At 45.6% G+C, this 19,223-nt stretch overlaps 1 protein-coding gene across 4 annotated transcripts in view; it reads right to left on the reverse strand.

The window, feature by feature from the left end:
• Positions 1–6,954: 6,954 nt before the first annotated feature.
• The window catches only part of LOC308569497 (sodium channel protein type 5 subunit alpha-like), a 40,929-nt gene continuing 28,660 nt past the window's right edge, over positions 6,955–19,223 (reverse strand). For all 4 annotated transcript variants that reach the window (XM_081163458.1, XM_081163456.1, XM_081163457.1 and 1 more), the window contains 7 exons: positions 17,724–18,008; positions 16,201–16,254; positions 12,802–12,939; positions 11,226–11,330; positions 10,294–10,564; positions 7,677–9,441; positions 6,955–7,500 (listed from right to left, as the gene is read on the reverse strand). In XM_081163458.1, the coding sequence (XP_081019584.1) occupies positions 8,210–9,441; positions 10,294–10,564; positions 11,226–11,330; positions 12,802–12,939; positions 16,201–16,254; positions 17,724–18,008 (2,085 nt within the window). In that variant the 3' untranslated portion in view covers positions 6,955–7,500; positions 7,677–8,209. The remainder of the gene's footprint in view (positions 7,501–7,676; positions 9,442–10,293; positions 10,565–11,225; positions 11,331–12,801; positions 12,940–16,200; positions 16,255–17,723; positions 18,009–19,223) is intronic.

The raw sequence follows: 19,223 nt of genomic DNA on the forward strand, positions 1-19,223 counted from the left end.
CAAGTAATTTGTGCCCCCTAACCCGTGGATTTGCGCCCCTAACCCGTGGATTTGCGCCTCCTAACCCTAACCCCCAGATGTTGCACCCAGTGCGGCCGGCCCCCCCTGCACCCCCCACGCTACGCCACTGCTCCAGTGTGGACGGCTTTGCTTTCGTCGCTACCACGAGTTATTGCTCAGGGGGCAAATTTTTCATGTTAAGGTGGTGGGTTCGAAAGATTTCGGCATTGCAGGGGGTTGGACTAGATGACCCTTGGGGTCTGGGCAGGGCTGGATTTAGGTTTGATGAGGCCCTAAGCTACTGAGGTAATGGGGCCCTTTAGATGTCCAGCTGTCCTTTGTCAACAACTAATTGTCGCTGTTTTTGTGTGTGTGTTGAACATATGCTATATGGTAATTTATGGACCTAATGGGTATCTCAAGCCATTTGCACATAACAACATATGTATTTTATCAAAGTAATTGTTGAACTGAAACACAGTTAAGAAGAAGTATATTAACAGTGAAATACAATTAAGAAGAAGTATATTAATAGTGAAATGATTATTAAGCTCTAACTTAAAATGATTGGGGGCCCACAACACAATACAAACACTCTTGCTGTATGTAGGTTTTATTTTATTTGTTTTTTATCTTATATTTTGGAAATGTACATCCAGGTTTTTTCCCTTTAGTTTTTTTTGGGGGGGGAGCAAGAGAGTGGAGCCCTAAGCTATAGCTTGTTTAGCTTATACGTAAATCCGGCACTGCCCTTGGGAGCCTTCCAACTCTACAATTCTAGGATCCTGTGTTAGACTGCAGACCACAAGCGCTTACCTGGGAGTAAGCGCCATTGAACTCAGCAGGACACTCTGCTGAGTAAGCACGCAGAAAGCTCTGGGTGACTTAACAGTCCTGGGTAATATTTCTATTGCACCCTGCTCGGAGCGCACTTTGTAGAGAAAAGCCATGCAATAAAATTAAAAGTGATGAGGAAAATAAAGGTGACCCCTCCCCCTTCCCTTCTAGGAAGGAGTCATTGCTTTCAGTGGTTTTGATACTGACAAAAGAAAGCACATTGTTCCTTCAAGGCACTTCTGCGGAGTTTTGAGGAAATTTACTTAATCTTTATTCAGTTAATTAAAACCCAGCAGATTAATCCCTAGACTCTCATCATGAGATTGCAGAGCACGGGGCCATACCGCTGGCAAGTGCGGTGGATCAGTGCCGCCGTGTACTCTGTGCGTGTGCTGAATTTTGGGACTGGCACAGAACCGTCATGCGCTCAGTTATTGTAGTCCAGGGGTCAGCAACCTCTTTCAGCCGTGAGCCGGTCCACTGTCCCTCAGACCTTGTGGGAGGCCGGACTATATTTTGGAAAAAAATATACGAATGAATTCCTATGCCCCACAAATAACCCAGAGATGCATTTTAAATAAAACCACACAATCTACTCATGTAAAAACACCAGGCAGGCCCCACAAATAACCCAGAGATGCATTTTAAATAAAAGGACATATTCTACTCATGTAAAAACATGCTGATTCCCGGACCGTCCGTGGGCTGGATTGGGGAGGTGATTGGGCCATATCCAGCCCCTGGGCCTTAGTTTGCCTACCTCTGTATGTAGTCCTTGCAGGATGTAGACCCAGAGGCAGCTGACCTGAACCTGGCCGCATTCATGCCCTATAACAACCACTTGAAACAGTCATGGCTTCCCACAGAGAATTCTGGGAGCTGTGCTTTGCTAAAGGTGCTCCTTGTGCACCTTCTGGAGCTACAATTCTCAGACTGGTTTAACCAGTGCTATTTTTCTTTTTTAAAAAAAGAGCTGCTGGAACTCTTCGCTCTTACAGTTCTGTGAAGGGAATAGGGGTCTCCTAACAACCCTCGGCACTCTTATCAAACCACAGCTCGCAGATTTCTTTGGAAAGAAAGAAAGAGCTGAACTTTTTGGGTAAGCTTCCAGATATTTGCTGAACAGCAAAAGACTAGAAGATCGTTGCGTAATCTTCACAGTTTAGGCAACACCACCCTCTGCTGGTCGAAGAGGATATTGCAGCGAGTAGGTTGGTGGACAGCGACATTTAATTAGTAACTCGCGGCATTCAGTCCAACTTTATTTTTTCATTTGATGCTTCAAAGGCTAATTAAGCCCTGGGACCTATGCACCTGAGAGCACTTGTTCCAATTACATTACTCCTTCCCTTGTTTTTTCTTTATAATGGATTCCTTCTCCCCTCCCTCCTTATATCGTTTCAACTCAGAATTCATTGCAAGTTCTTTCAAGTGTTCTGTTCACATATAGTCCCTATGGCTCCGTTGCAGCTTTCTTGATTTATCTCCCAGACTTCCTTCGAGTCCCCAGTCCTGCCCTATCCCCACTGGAGAGGGTTGTGGCAAAGGCTGGATTAGACTGGCCTATGGAGACTGGCTGCCTTCTCCCCAGGACTCATAAGAGACTTTAACCACTACACCCCACTGCCCATTATAGCTTATTCCAGAGGGCCTTCCTGAACTGCAGCTCCCATCTCTGGGACCCTGTGCCAAAAATGCGTGGCATGCTCGTTGTGACCACATGCTTTCAAAATTTGAGCGGAAATACCTTGTCTTCGAGACAATGTTTCAAATGCGGGCATTTGTTATGAGAGAAGCCTGATCCCTCGCCATTGCTAATGATTTTACCGTAAACCCTACATCTTATAGCAGGCATAGGCAAACTCCGGCCCTCCAGATGTTCTGAGACTACAATTCCCATAATCCCTAGCTAACAGGACCAGTAGTCAGGGATGATGGGGATTGTAGTCTCAGAACATCTGGAGGGTCGGAGTTTGCCTATGCCTGTCTTATAGGATCATAGGGTTGGAAGGGACCCCGAGGGTCATCTAGTCCAATCCCTTGCAATGCACGAATCTTAATTTAGGCATCCATGGCATGTGGCCATCCAACCTGGTGGGACGACAGCAGCCTTCTTTCCCAAGGCCTGGGGCAGGGGGAATAAGATAAGTGGGGATTCAGACTGGACTCAATATGCGGGTTGAAGTTGTTCTTGGGGAAACAGTTGAGGAAACCCTGACACATGATTCCTCGGCCCTCCAAGTCTTCAGCTCCACAGGCCCCCAAGCCTCTTTCCTCCAGGGAAGACAGGGATCTTGACAACATTGTTTAGGCATTGTAAGGGTGCAAAGGCACCCATAACTGCTAGAGTCAGTGAACGTTAGAAAATCAGTAAAATGGTAGAATTAAGATCATATTTGGGATACTGAAGGGGAAATGCAGGCTGCAGCATGGGAATCTCTGCGTTTAGCCTATGCCAACTAGCCAGTCTGGGCCAGTTGAGTAGAAGCCATTACGAAAAGATGGTGACTCATCAACAAATCAAAGAAAGATGCATGGATCCGTGCGAAATAGGGTTGCCAAGGTTACCGCGGGAGGGGGCATGGTGTCCTGCAGGAAAAATGCATCCCCTAGCAAATGTTCTTGGGGAGGGAAAAGGAGGTGCCAGAACTGGAGGCAAAGGCCATGTGGGGCACCTTGGCAGGCTGGGACAGAGGCACGGACATGGTGTGCGGGATCTTGGACTCCAGTGCTACACTGCTTTGGGGAACAAGCCCCCCTTGGGATGTAATGCTGTGAACTTTCTTCCTCCACCTAGATCCAGGTGTAGATAGTTGTAAAATAAACCATATTTTCTTAAAACACTACACTCTCTGATGTGGCTGCATCCCCAACTGAAACACCCCTGGAATCTCGCTACTGGTCAGCAGAGGTTGGGGTGGTGTGCAACCTTTGTAAGAATACCTCCATATTTACAAGGCCAGCTCCACCCACGTTTTACAGGCAGGGATGGGTCTTCTTCCCCACAGAGGGGAGATGAAAGCGAAAGAGGGTCCCATGCTGCAGGCATTTATCCCTTCCTTTACCCCAGCAAAACCAAATATTGGAAGATTCAAGATTTATTGGACACGGGTAGCGCTGTGGGTTAAACCACTAAGCCTAGGACTTGCCGATCAGAAGGTTGGCGGTTCGAATCCCCGTGACGGGGTGAGCTCCCGTTGCTCTGTCCCTGCTCCTGCCAACCTAGCAGTTCGAAAGCACGTCAAAGTGCAAGTAGATAAATAGGTACTGCTCCGGCGGGAAGGTAAGCGGCGTTTCCGTGCGCTGCTCTGGTTCGCCAGAAGCGGCTTAGTCATGCTGGCCACATGACCCAGAAGCTGTATGCCAGCTCCCTTGGCTAATAAAGTGAGATGAGCGCTGCAACCCCAGAGTCGGCCACGACTGGACCTAATGGTCAGGGGTCCCTTTACCTTTACCTTTACCTAGCCAAGCTGTGGAACTCGCTACAACAGTAGGCAATGCTAGCCACCAACTGAAAAGGCTTTAAAAGAAGAATAGACAAACTCAAAGAGGAGAGAGCTATCTATGGCTAGCTATAGAGCTGGAGGCAGCGATGCTTCTGAGTGCTGGTTGCTAAAAAGCACCGGAAGGGAGAGTGCTCTTGGGCTCAAATCCTGCTCGCTGGTTTCCCACAAGCACCATCTGGTTGGCCACTGGATGGGTCACTGGTCTGATCCAGCAGGCTGTTCTTAAGTGCTGCTTCCACTCATCCACCAGCTCCAATCTGGCTGCTATAATAATAATAATAATAATTTATTATTTATACTGGCTGAGTTTCTCCAGCCACTCTGGGCGGCTCCCAATCAGTGTTAAAAACAGTACAGCGTTACATATTAAAAACTTCCCTGAACAGGGCTGCCTTAAGATGTCTTCTGAATGTCAGGTAATTATTTAACTCTTTGACATCTGATGGGAGGGCGTTCCACAGGGCGGGCGCCACTACCGAGAAGGCCCTCTGTCTGGTTCCCTGTAGCCTCACTTCTCTCAATGAGGGAACCGCCAGAAGGCCCTCGGCGCTGGATCTCAGTGTCCGGGCTGGATGATGGGGGTGGAGACGCTCCTTCAGGTATACAGGACTGAGGCCGTTTAGGGCTTTAAAGGTCAGCACCAACACTTTGAATCGTACTCGGAAACGTACTGGGAGCCAATGCAGATCTCTCAGAACCGGTGTTATGTGGTCCCGGCAGCCACTCCCAGTCACCAGTCTAGCTGCCGCATTCTGCTAGACTTGGAGTGGGACGAAGGAGCCATCTCTACGTTGACCTCCTTCCTGCTTCCTTTAAGGAAAGCATTGCAAGCCACAGCTAAACGCCAAAGGCCTCCAAGCCATTGAGAGAAATCCTTGTCGTCCCAGATGGTAGCTGTATCTCTGCTGCCATAGAGATTGAGCCATGCAAGTCCATGTTATCAGGCTGGTCATTGCCTCTCGCAAGAGGCTGCTGGTGCACCTCCAGCCGGGGGTGTCATTGCCCCCAAGTGCACCAGTGGCAGTGGGAGGCAGGGCTTTTCACTCCCCAGACAACACATTGCGGCACACTTAGATGGAGTCAGTTCAACGTTTGGGTGTGTGTTAGCAAGGCCTCCCCTCGGGTCTCCTTCACATGCAGAATGAATGGGCATGAGGTTGCAGCATTGCGTCCACAGGCTCCCCCCTTGAAACAGCGCACAGAGAGACCAGCACAGCAAGTGCATGCGAATCAGGCTTTGGTACTGCAATGGCTGAGTGGTAAGGGAAGGGTTAGTCTTCTGAGCAATTCCAAAAGATTACAGGTTTAAAGGGAATTAGATCTTCTCCAAGTCAGTTTGCAGCAAAAACACGGAAAGCTAAGCACGCAACAAGAACAGATTCGGCTACGTTGAAGCCATTTGCAACTGCTGACTCAAAGCAGTGATCAGCTCTTTAATGGATAAAAGCTTTGAGGATTGCAACGGCAAAGTCTACCTTGAACAGGGGTCTCTAGGGTGAGAGTGGGCACAGCCACCTGCATTTATTCTGGAGGAGCCCTATTAAATCCCACGCGACTTCTACAGTGTAAGTGATTTGTGGAAAGCTTCCTTGGCGTTCTCCTCCCCGGGGTCTGCTAAAGCAATACATCGTCTGTATATCAGCCCTTGATACATTTGGGCTTGGTACAATTAGGATTAAATTACTGTTACATCATCAGACTTTGCGAAGAGTAATCTCTCCAGCAGCTTCTTGGAAATCGTGGCTAGAAAAATTGCCCAGGCAAATTAAACAGAAGAGAATTGCCACCTTAATTCCCTGGTTCAAAGCATCCTCCTTGTTCCTTAAATCTTGCAACTCTGACTAAGGGCCATTTCACACATTACAAGCAATCTAGGGTTGCCCTTTTCCTTTAGGTATTCATTTTCACCTTTAGCACCCTAAACAATTTGAGAGCAGGTCGTCTTAAGGACCAGCTGGATCCATATGAACCTGCCTCGGTTGTAAAATGGACTTTAGGAGACCCTGTTTTCTAGACCACCAATAGAATATCTTTGATGGACAGCAACCAGAGATGGGGATTTTTAGTGGTGACTCCACATCTTTGGAATTCCTTCCGCAGTGAGATATGCATAAACCCATGAATGCTATAAACATAACCCATGCTCTTTCCTCATTACATCCATATTTCTGGATTGCTTCTTGGTCTGTTTATTGTATTATCGCAATGGCAGCAACATGGCTACAATAATATATACACATCATGGTGATGTTTATCATATTCCAGAAGATGCTGTATCAACAAAACATGCAGCGGCTATATTGGTCAGACAGGGAGGTCGAAAGTGTTAAGTTCCAGTTTGGGCAGCAACCAGTGGTTTTATGTCTGTTATTCTGCAAAGTGGCATGTACATGAAATATGTTACATAAAGAATAACAGTGGTGAATAGAACAGCTTTCTATCCAGTTGTTTCTGCTTTTCATGTATTGTTTCCAAATGAGCAATTGAGTTATGACTCTGTATAAGCATTCTTTCTGCCTGTAGGTAAGCGATGAGCTAGGGCTGCCATGTTTCAAAAAGTGAAAATCCGGACACAAAAGTTGTTGAGCTTTTTAAAGTTTTGCCCAAAAAAAAAAAAGGAAAAGGAAAAGGAAAAAGAAGAAATCAAGTTTTTGAGCTATTTTTAAGGAGATTCGCCAAAATGTAGACTTCCAACATTTCCCTAGACATTTTAGTGATTTCCACCCGGACACTGATTCCGGCTGCCATATTTCAGCTATGTCTGGGAAATTCGGGACGTACAGCAACCCTAGATGAGCAAGTGGCTGCCCACCCTTCTGCCTCAATTTAGAACAGGCCTACCTCAAATTAAAATAACTGGGATCCATTGGGACTGGGCTCAAATCAAACAATTTAAACTCAGACCCACTGCACACAGCTGCAGCCCAATCAGCAGCAGGGTGGGGCCCCAAGGCCTTCCAGGCCCCAATTCCACCCCCCAAAGAATCCCACTTTCCAGACTTAATTGGACGGGAAGGAAGTCTTCTGGCAGCAGAGGACTCAGCCTTAAAGTCTGGATGCTCTTCCACTGCAGACAGGAAGAATGCAGTTCTTAATTTCCTCTGGCTCAATCCACTGACCCAGAATGCATGGGTAAGTGCATTTCTCGTGCTTCCTGCTGGCAATGACAGTGGCGTAGCGTGGGTTGTCAGCACCCGGGGCAAGGCAAGTAATTTGCGCCCCCTAACCCATGGATTTGCGCCCCTAACCCGTGGATTTGTGCACCCTAACCCTAACCCCCAGATGTTGCGCCCGGTGCGGCCGCCCCCCCCTGCACCCCCCACGCTACGCCACTGGGCAATGAGCACTCCTTGCCCTCACTTGCATCCCCAGGTTCCATGAGACGTATAGAAGACTCCCCACCAAATTAGATATCTGAAATAAGAACCAATAAGAACCTGTGTGAATCACCAACACGGGGGAAAGGTTAACGCTTGCCAAACCTCTTGGCTGGTGCATCAAAGGAGCCCTCTATTTCCAGACCAGAAAGAGCCGTACTCTGGTCTCATAGGGGCCAGCAAGTTATATTCTCCGTGGGCTTAAGTTCACTTCGGTGCAGTAAGGAAAGAATCACAGTTATCACAGCAATGATACCCATGTCCGAGAGATGATTCTAACATAAAGATTATGATAGCTTTTCACAGAACCTTCCCTTTTCATGCAGCTAGAAAAAAATGAGCAGTGCTACAGGTAGTATGATAAATAAATAAAAAATGGCAGGTGTTCATAATCTGAGGGGTGGAGTCTTCTTGGATTCCTCAATAAGAGAACCATTGCTTGGCGTCTGAATGGCACTGTGTCTGTTTAAAGGTGTGCTTGACAAGCATCTACACGTTAGACCTCTTGCCTTTGTCTGTAAACAGCTGGCCATCTCTAGCTTTGTCGTTTTTAGGAGACTCTGCCACTTCCCCCTCAAAAGCGTCGTCAAGTTCTCCAGTAACACTGCGGTAGGATGGAGGAATAGATTCCAAGGATGTTGTGTGGGACTTGTCTGTGTCTGTGATATAGTTTTCATTCATTAGCTGCGCAAGGAGACCTTCTTGTTCCGGAGCATCTTCGTCAAGGATATCTCCATCGCTGGTTTTGTGTCGGTGTAAGAAAGAGGCCTGCTTCATGGAACGCTGGAGCAAATGACTCCGGAAGGCCTTCTGTATAACAGCGGCAGACGCCTCCTCGTATTTCCACCTGAGCGTGGTGGTGATTGGTTCGTAAGAAGCCTTGGACGGGTTTGCTGCCATGAATTTCTCCTCCATTTGTTGCTTAAGGGTGTCCATCTCTCCCGAGTCTCCAAGAACCCTTTTGGTGAAAGCAAAGAGGATGTCCAAGCAGTGGATCCTATCCCCAGTTACCATGGGAAGATCCATGGCCATCAGCTCAAGCACGTTTGGCTTCTGTATGCGCAAGGGCTCTGCCAGCGCATGAGCGAAGTTAGAAAGCTCGGAGAATGAAATAAACTGGGTAGCTTTAGGGTCAAACTTCTCCCACACCTCATAAAACATTTCAAAGTCATCATCACCTAAAGGTTCAGTGCTCTCTTCTGTGGCAACGTTGAAGTTCTCCAGAATAACTGCAATGTACATATTTACAACTATGAGAAAGGATATAATTATGTAAGTAACAAAGAACAGAATTCCCACTGCGGGGCTGCCACAGTCACCCTTGGAGAAAGTTGATGTCATGCCGAGGTTCGGGTCACAGAATGGAGGCCCAGTGTTCAATATGGGGCTGAGGAGTCCATCCCAGCCGGCAGACGTCGTGATTTCAAAGAGGCAGAGCATGCTGTTGGCAAAGGTCTCAAAGTTGAACATGTCATCAATCCCAGCCTCCTTTTTGACGTAGGCAAAGTTGGCCATGCCAAAAATGGCGTAAATGAACATGACCAGGAAAAGCAGGAGGCCAATGTTGAACAAGGCAGGGAGGGACATCATCAAGGCAAAGAGAAGAGTCCTGATCCCTCTGGCGGATCGGATCAGGCGGAGTATTCGCCCTATTCGCACCAGACGTATCACCCGGAAAAGTGTAGGCGAAAATGAAACCACAATGCCGGAAAGCAGGCTGCCTGAAGGGGAGAAATAAGCAACAAAAATCTTGAATGAACTAAATGGCTGCTGAGCAGGCTAATCCTTAACTGTTTAAAGTTAAAAGAAGTCCAGCAAGGGGTCACCTCTGCATTTTCTATTGTATTCCTAATTCAATATTGTTGCTGGTGTCTGATTCCTTCCTAGGGGCTTTTAAAACATAGTTTTGGAAGTGGGAGTCATAGTTCTAAAATGCCATGTATTTAATTTTGGGCACAGTTCAGCTAGAGTTGAGCACTTTAAAAATCCAATTTCTCAGGGTTTCCTCTCTGGTGGACTCCATATGGCAACCTCAGGGGACACATCCCTCTTTGGCCACAGCTCCCAGGTGTTCCTGGGACACCATACATTTACATCATATTTGACATATGTGGCTGTACCTAAAGAATTATCAGAACTGTTGTTTGCCCCCTGGCAGAGCTACAATTCCAGCACCCTTAACAAATTACCATTTATTGGATTCTTTGGAGGAAGTCATGTAGCGTATTTTTTGCTCTATAAGACTCACTTTTTCCCTCCTAAAAAGTAAGGGGAAATGTGTGTGCATCTTATGGAGCGAATGCAGGCTGCGCAGCTATCCCAGAAGCCAGAACAGTAAGAGGGTTTGCTGCTTTCACTGAGCAGCGATCCCTCTTGCTGTTCTGGCTTCTGAGATTCAGAATAATTTTTTTTCTTGTTTTCCTCCTCCAAAAACTAGGTGCGTCTTGTGCGTCTTATAGAGCGAAAAATACGGTAATTCAAATGTGTGGTGTATGTGATGAGGTTTAAAATGCTTCAACTCTGGTTGGGTTGCTAAGAGCTAGGCAAGAACACATTGTCCTGTAGCGACTTACCAACAATTGACATGATCACGACCACCAGGTCAAAAATGTTCCATCCGTTGGTGAAGTAGTAGTATCTCAGAGCCACCAGCTTCATGACACACTCTATTGTGAAGACGACGATAAAGAGGATGTTTATTTTGTTAAGAACAAATGTCTTCCCTTCGGACTGGTCGTCTGACTCCACCATCATCGTGACCATATTAAGGCAGATGAGGGCCATGATAGCAACATCGAAAGCTTGGCGAGTTACGATGTCGAAGAGGAACCCTTGGTATTTGTTCTAAAGGCAAGGGGAGAAAGAATCTCCAGGATTTGTGTAGAATCAATACATAGCTATCTGTTATCCTTCAATAATTTAGTCAGACAACAACATATCAAAATTTGCTTAAACCAAAAAAAATAAGAAAGAAGGAAGGAAGGAAGGAAGGAAGGAAGGAAGGAAGGAAGGATCAAATATCCCTTTCAAGTGGAAAAAGGTGTCTTTCATTTGTTATTGAGGGCCTTCCCACAGCAAGTGGAATTTCGAGTAAATGTAAAAAAAAGAGAGAGGATATTCTGGCATTTTGATGAGAATGATGCTGTGCTGATGCCATGAAAATCCTTGCATGCCTGAGCTGCATTTCTTCCACAATAAACTCACATCTGGAAGCACCCTGAGTCCCGTCACTTCTTCCAATATACTGAAGGAAATGTGAGACTGCTTACAATTTATCCGACGGAAGCATTCACTCACTGCCTTTAATATTTCCATTGAATTCCCTATTGCAATAACATACCAGAGTGCTCTTAATTCTCAGTCCCAAGATTAAACTTTGTATTCGCCAACTAAGTTTGCTCTGTCTCAATCAGTCTATTAATCATGCATTAGCAGCCTTATTCCTTTTTACATTTCTGTTCACCTATTGGAAGTCTTTCGTCTAGAACAGTTGACATGTACTCACCACTGGCCGTGGGATGGGTTTTTGAGGTTTCTTGGACCCCAGTTTCTTCATGGCATTATAATATTTTTTTTGTTCCTCCGTCATGAAGATGTCTTCTCCACCAAACTGCAAGGAGATAAGACAACTAACATTATTGGGTGCAGATTATATATTGTTTGGCCACAAGAGGGGCCTGGGCACCAGAGCACTCTCCCCTCCTGAAGTTTCCTGCACAACTGGTGTTCAGAAACATACACCTCCTGTTCTAATGCTGCCTTTTGCCACCAAAGAGCAAGCACAGGGCTGATTTCCCATTTGGGATAAGAGATACTTTAGGGATGTTGGAGAATTCCAAGAAAAAAGGAAGAAGATATGTAAAGGGCTTAGTTTCATGCATTCACCTGGGATCAGAAACGGAAATCAGTCAATGAATTCAATTGGTATCTGTTTGCATTTTTGTTAATAATAATAATAATAATAATAATAATAATAATAATAATAATAATAAATTTATACCTCAACCACTCTGGGCAACTCCTAACAGAATTAAAAGCACGCAAAAACCTCAGGCATTAAAAACTTCCCTAAACATTCCCTAAACACTGAAATTAAAAGACACCTGCTTCTTGGGAGAAAAGCAATGACAAACCTAGACAGTATCTTAAAAAGCAGAGACATCACCTTGCCAACAAAGGTCCGTATAGTTAACGCTATGGTTTTCCCAGTAGTGATGTATGAAAATGAGAACTGGACCATAAAGAAGGCTGATTGCTGAATAATTGATGCTTTTGAATAATGGTGCTGGAGGAGACTCTTGAGAGTCCCATGGACTGCAAGAAGATCAAACCTCTCCATTCTGAAGGAAATTAGCCCTGAGTGCTCACTGGAAGGACAGATCCTGAGGCTGAGGCTCCAGTACTTGGGCCACCTCATGAGAAGAGAAGACTCCCTGGAAAAGACCCTGATGATGGGAAAAAAGATTGAAGGCACAAGGAGAAGGGGACGACAGAGGACGAGATGGTTGGACAGTGTTCTCGAAGCTACCAGCATGAGTTTGACCAAACTGCGGGAGAGTCGGACACGACTAAACGACTAAACAACAACAAACATTGTTTCATTTCCTTTACACTGAAATGAACGTGAATGGGCAGCAAGGGGAATAACATAGAATTTCGAAGAAACTGAACTGCAGTAGAACAGAAATGGCACAGATTGTGATGAATACAGGTTGGAATGGAAATCACTGCCTTCTTACATCCCTAATCTTTCTGCTGCCTTTTTTCCTCAAAGAGGTTTATATCTTAACTTAATGCTTCAGTGCTTCAGTCAGAGATAAGGGATCTTTTTAGCTGTTATATGATGTCAGGTGACTGGCAGGTGGGCGTGGTTCTCCCAATACAGCCTGTGGGCCCAACAGAAAGGCCTGCTGAGTCTAATTAAGCCTAATTAAGGTCAGAGTTTCCCCATCAGAAGCATGAATTTTCTTTCACTGATGGTGGCTGGTCCAGTAGAAGGCACCCATCTAACTAGTCTGATTCTTCAAGGGTTCACTTTCAACAGGCGTAAGGAAACAGAAACACTTTCTATAGATACTTACCTTTTTCTTTTGTTGATTAAAATTATCAATAATGACGCCAACGAAAAGGTTCAGAGTGAAGAAGGAGCCACAGATGATAAAAACCACAAAATAGATGTACATATATTTGTTAGCTTCCCATTTGGGCTGGTATTCCACCTGCAAATACGAAAAGCACATTGAAACATGACTGAGAAAAGAAAAGGGGGAAAGGAGAGAAAGACAATTAAAGTGGGTAGGTTTGTGGCGACCCCTTGTTAACATTTTCCTCATTGGTTGCCGTACCAAGAGATGGTGGCTGCCTTTGGAGCTAAGCAGCTACAGCGCTGTCTCTGAGCAATTATCCAGAGAGGTTTGCAAGAGGGAAGTAGACATTTATCATGGGATCACTGAAGTTGCCCTCTGGCTCATTTATAAATCTCTTCCCATTGCCACAGTAAGTCACTTATGATGAATCTGCTTATACCTCATTCTTTCACTAAGACAGTCAGAGCAGTTTATATATGGAGAGGCCCAGATAGGCTCCCATCCAGACTGCTTACAGGAGCAAACCTATTTTGCTGCAGCAGTAGAACTGTGCCATGCACCTTTCATGGGGCAAGGAAAGCTTAACACGTTACTGCGGATAGGGGGAAAGGTTGGTTCAGTTTGCATTTAAAGGCAAACCTTTGTAATTTGCAGTTTCCAAAACAATATGCAAACTGAAACACAGCCATCCTTCAAAATTCATGCTTCTCCAAATTTGGCAATACAGATCTCCAACACATGTAAAAAATAAATAAATGCACGTACTAGGCTAAACTGGGAATATAAAAATGCTTATATTCATTAAAATAACAAACAAACACGCATTATATTTGGGGAAATTGCTTTGCAAAACTGTATATCTTGGGCAAACTTGCACACAAACGTGTGTACATTAGGAGAAATTTGCTGATGAATTTTCAGGAGGAGTTTTGCAAAAAATGGAAACTTATGTGGAAATAACTTAAGATTGGAAAACTGAGAAACTGAGAGAAACTGCAACTTACATTTTCAGCCCTGGCTACCCATTACCCTCCTAATATATATCTGTGTTGTATTCCTCTCCCGGACCTATTTTTTTCCTGTGGAGGAAATGTTATATAGATTTCCCAGTTTCCCCACTTCAGATGGGAAATCTGTGGGGAGGAGCTTTAAGCAGCAGCTGCCACTCTCAGTCACAACTTCCAAGAGAGACTGTTCACAGAGCTCCTGTGCTATGCGTAGTTTGGTTCCCTGCCTTCACACAACACATTTGTCAGAAAGCCCACCCCTGTATAAAACCGATCACTGTGGGAAAGCCTAACCATATTGTTATGGTTCCAAGGGGTTGCTCAAGAGCAAGCAGGCAAATGCCTCCCTGCTCGGCTGTGAAGCCTTGCATTTGATGCCAAAATAAACTTTATCTGTCCAGAGCGCCACTCTCCCATGGCTGGCTCATTCACTGGCAAAATCCGTGAGTGGGCGGTCCTTAAACCTTCCCCAGCAGAGTAGTTTCTTGACGCCCAGTCTGCGCCTCCCCTCTCGGCGCGGAAGCTTACTGAGCATGGAGGGCACGGGTAACGGAGGAACTCTCTCCTCCCCGCTTTGTCCAGGCAAGGTGTCCTGGCACCGTCTCGCCTCCTCTGAGCCCTGAAGCTCCTCTCCACTGGAGGTGTGGCTACTCTCCTCCGCTGAGGAGCTGCTTCCCACGATCTTTGGGGGCTCTCTGTAATCCATCCGGCTTTTCCCCTCTCCCCCCTGAGCCGATGGCAGTTCCCTGACACATATTATACTGGAATTTAGGGAAACGGCAGTGCCTCACATAAAAGTACAACCCCTGTCTGAGAACTTTACAGCTCCATTACGCCTGTTTTGAATTGGCCCTTCAGGATCTCGTACTGTGTGGGGCAAAATTGTTTTGTCTCCTGTTTGGGTTTTCCTTAACAATACTTGAAATACTGTTTTCGGTTTTTTGCCTGTGCTGAAGGCAGGCTAAATCACCCAGGGTGACTTAGCAAGACCTTTTGCTGGGTCTTGAAAAGGCAAGTGTTTGATAATTACAGTTAATTGACACTGCAGGAGCAAGACTGCTATGTACAAAGCTGACCTCCCAGGCTGTCTGCCCAATTTAACCCCTTTATTTACAGCTTTGTTCTATGAAAATGATCACACTTAGGCACTCTGAGGGCTACATTAGATCATGTTGTGCTAAATGTTACCCTGACTTGCTCCAAATCACTGGCTGCCGTGGTGGGTGGTTCTGGGAAATAAAGAACACTTTGATGGCAAAACAAGGGTGAATTCTAGTAGATGTTACTGAGAGAAATGGAGGACATTAGACTGGATAAGCCTGAGCTAGACACACAATTGTCATTTTCAGTGCAGCAATAATAATAATAATAATAATAATAATAATAATAATAATAATAATAATAATAATAATAATAGTAGTAGTAGTAGTAGTAGTAGTAGTAATAGTAATAATAATAAATTTATTGTTTGTACCCCACTCCTCTGACTGGGTTGCCCATCTGCCTGGGTTGTATATACTTCCAGCATATACAAAAACAAAACATGAAACATAAAAAAGCTTCCCTATACAGGGCTGCCTTCAGATGTCTTCTAAAAGTTGTACAGTGGTGCCTCGCAAGACAAAATTAATTCGTTCCGCAAGTTTTTTCTTCTTGCGAGTTTTTCGTCTTGTGAAGCACGGTTTCCCATAGGAATGCATTGAAAATTAATCAATGCGTTCCTATGGAGACCGTCCGGGGAGAGAGGGGAAGGCACGCACCTTCCCCTCTGTCCCCTCTCTTGAAGCAAGGGGCGGAGGCGAGAAGATTGCTTCTCCCCCTTGCCGCCCCTTGGTTCAAAAGGGGTCCAGGGAGAGAGGGGAAGGCGCTGCGCCTTCCCCTCTGTCCCCGGAGCTTGCGGGGCTGGCAACGGGGAGAAGTGATCGCTTCTTCCCGCCACCCCTTGCTTCAAAAGAGCTCCGGGGACAGCGGGGAAGACGCGCCGCGTTTCCCGCTATCCCCGGAGCTTGCGGGGCAAGCTTCGTTTTGCAAAGCAAGCCCATAGGGAAATTCGTCTTGCGAGGCAACTCAAAAACGAAAAAACCTTTCGTTTTGCGAGTTTTTCGTCTCGCGAGGCGTTCGTCTTGCGGGGCACCACTGTATCTCATTGACATCTGATGGGAGGGCATTTCACAGGGAGGGCACCACTACCAAGAAGGCCCTCTGCCTGGTTCCCTGTAACTTCACTTCTCAGTGTGAGGGAACTGGCAGAAGGCCTCTCAGAGCAACATGCCACACACTGTCATTAATTTAGTTTGACTCTTGAGCGGGTTCCCTTACATTACTATTACACCACTGAGCAGGTAAAAAGAAGGGAAGAATGAGCATGTGCATTTCTGTGACTTACATCAGTTGAATCTGCTGCTGCGTACATTATTTCCATCCAACCTTTGAAAGTTGCCTGGTGAAAAAACAGACTAATATAAATATGATTAAGGTACGTCAGTAGGTGTGCTGAAAGAAGGTGGGGAAAACCTAGTGAATCTTTTTGAATTCTTTGCATCAGTCTTCACTCAGAATATATTGTGCAGATATCCACACCTGCCTTTGAGTAAATATAGGCCAGTGACCCAAAGGATGCTGGTTTCTTAGATATGACGCCAGTCCTGCTCAGCTCAAGCTGTGAGGCACCAGCATTGATGAGCTAGCCAAACTTCAGTGGTAGAAAGCATGCTTTGCACACAAGACTCTTCGATTCAGTCCCTGACATCTTCAGTTGATAAACTTAAGTAGCAAAACTTAGAAAGACCCTCACCTGAGACCTTGGAGAGCCAGTCAGAGAAGGCAGTGCTGTTCCAAATGAGTTTGGCTAAATCAAGCAGAGTTGGCTAAAGGTCGGGTTTGAGAGCTAACAGGCAAAGTAGCAAGCCACCAGGTCCAAAGGGCATTCCTGGAGTCCTTAGAGGATATTACTAATGCTTTGAGCAATTAACTTATGGCTATAGTTATTATACATGGGACGCAGGTGGTGCTGTGGGTTAAACCACAGAGCCTAGGACTTGCCGATCAGAAGGTCGGCAGTTTGAATCCCCGCGACGGGGTGAGCTCCCGTTGTTCGGTCCCAGCTTCTGCCAACCTAGCAGTTCAAAAGCACAAAGTGCAAGTAGATAAACAGGAAGGTAAACGGCGTTTCCGTCTGCTCTCTGGTTCGCCAGAAGCGGCTTACTGGCCACATGACCCGGAAGCTGTCTGCGGACAAACACCGGCTCCCTCGGCCAATAAAGCAAGATGAGCGCCGCAACCCCAGTCGGTCACGACTGGACCTAATGGTCAGAGGTCCCTTTATCCTTTATAGTTATTATACACTCAGAAGAACAAGTGTTACTTAGAAAGAAAGAGAATGGCTTTTGAACCTATACACTGAGGGAGTTATTGCAGCAACAGCAGCTATCATGCTTTTAAAGGTAAAGGTACCCCTGCCCATACGGGCCAGTCTTGTCAGACTCTAGGGTTGTGCGCTCATCTCACTCTAGAGGCCGGGAGCCGGCGCCGTCCGCAGAAACGTCCGGGTCATGTGGCCAGTGTGACATCGCTGCTCTGGCGAGCCTGCACCAACGCAGCACACGGAACGCCGTTTACCTTCCCGCTATAAAGCGGTACCTATTTATCTATTTGCACTTTAAGGGTGCTTTCGAACTGCTAGGTGGGCAGGAGCTGGGACCGAAAGACAGGAGTTCACCCTGCCGCGGGGATTCGAACCGCCGACCATACGATCGGCAAGTCCTAGGCACTGTGGTTTTACCCACAGCGCCACCCGCGTCCCGCGTCATGCTTTTAGGTATCACTAAGGGCAACAGCACCAACAGTGAAGGTAGAAAGGAACAAGAGAATGAGAATGTGGAGATAGATGCATTGTGCTATAAGACCTACCACTTGGAGAAGAGCCAGGTAGCCAGAGCCAACATTATCAAAATTCACTTTAACTGTAATCCAGTATAATATCCCATCGGTCCTGTTGTGCTCCTTACAGTCACTGAAGTTAGTAATTATGGTCTCATTTACGCTGCCATCTTCATCAGTCATGTTAACGCATTTTCCAAACTTTCCTGCAAACAGATTGACTCCCACAATGCTGAAGATGAGCCAGAAAATGAGGCAGACCAGAAGAACATTCATAATAGATGGGATGGCGCCCACCAAGGCATTGACCACCACCTTTGAAAGGTGGGGAAGAGGGGAAAGAGAAAGGGAATGAAACAATTTTTTTAAAGTCATAATAATAGCATAACTTTGAAATAAACAACTTACCTCAAATAAACTAATATTCAATAACCCACCAGGATATAATAGTACACAATGAAATTAAATATCAGCAAACAATATTTAAACAGAGATTCACTCTTAACAATTACAGTAAATAACTACCAAATTATAATCCATAAAAATATCAGCAAGTCACAATGCATACCACAATAAATACAAAACAGAATACCACAATACATACAAAACAAAGACACACAATTTATAAAATTATGTTTTTTTAAAAAAATCCATGAACTTCACCATAATATATCTAAATAACAAGAAGGAAAAAAGATTCCAGGACAATAAACTGTGCCTTTCAACCTCCTCCCACACGCACCCCCAAATATAAATTGTGGATTCAGACTGCATACTGAATGCCCCTACTCAAACGCATTCATAGGAACGCTATGTCAGATCAGATCAGCAGAAGTATATTTAATCTCAACAAAGCATGTTCATGTTGAAAGGGCACCTTCATAAGTTTACTAGTCCTTTCCACTGCCATCTAGACTCAGTCCAAGCATGACAGATTCAAGTCGGTGTTCTCATGCAGTGTTAGAGATCATGATGGGGCAAAGAGAAGGGGTGGTCTCTTAGGTATATTTGAACCAAGCGGTAAAGTGCTTTAGAGAGGAGAAATAGCACCCTGTGTTGCATACAGAACACAGTAGGGAGCTATTGCAGGTGATGGGACACCTCAGTAAAGAGGTGACTTATTTCAAGAACGTGATGGTGCTACATTCCATGGAGATAGCCTGGTGCCATTTTGAAACGTGTGCTAGCATGAATGTCTTCTGTATCACAGCAACAGGCTGCTCTTGCCCTTGGAGTAAATATGATTTTCAAAGTAATTTGAAGAACATGGTTTGATCTCTGCAGCCTTAAATCCACTCCCATGGTCCTCATACTCTAATGTTTCCATACTATTTACCATCAAAGTTAACTACTGTGTTGTGGGTAACAAAGATGTCTCCTGGACATCTATTGCCACTGCTATTTTTCCAGAAAAAGGGGTGCTGGAACTCACCATGAGAGTTCTCATAGAATGGCAATGGCACCCACCTGAGAGAGGCTGGAACTGAGTTTTGGTAAGTTCTGGCTGAAAAAAAAGGCCTGTCTATTGCC

The sequence above is a fragment of the Podarcis bocagei genome (genome assembly GCF_964188305.1).
Source record: "Podarcis bocagei genome assembly, chromosome: 12".
NCBI classification, from domain to species: Eukaryota; Metazoa; Chordata; class Lepidosauria; order Squamata; family Lacertidae; genus Podarcis; species Podarcis bocagei.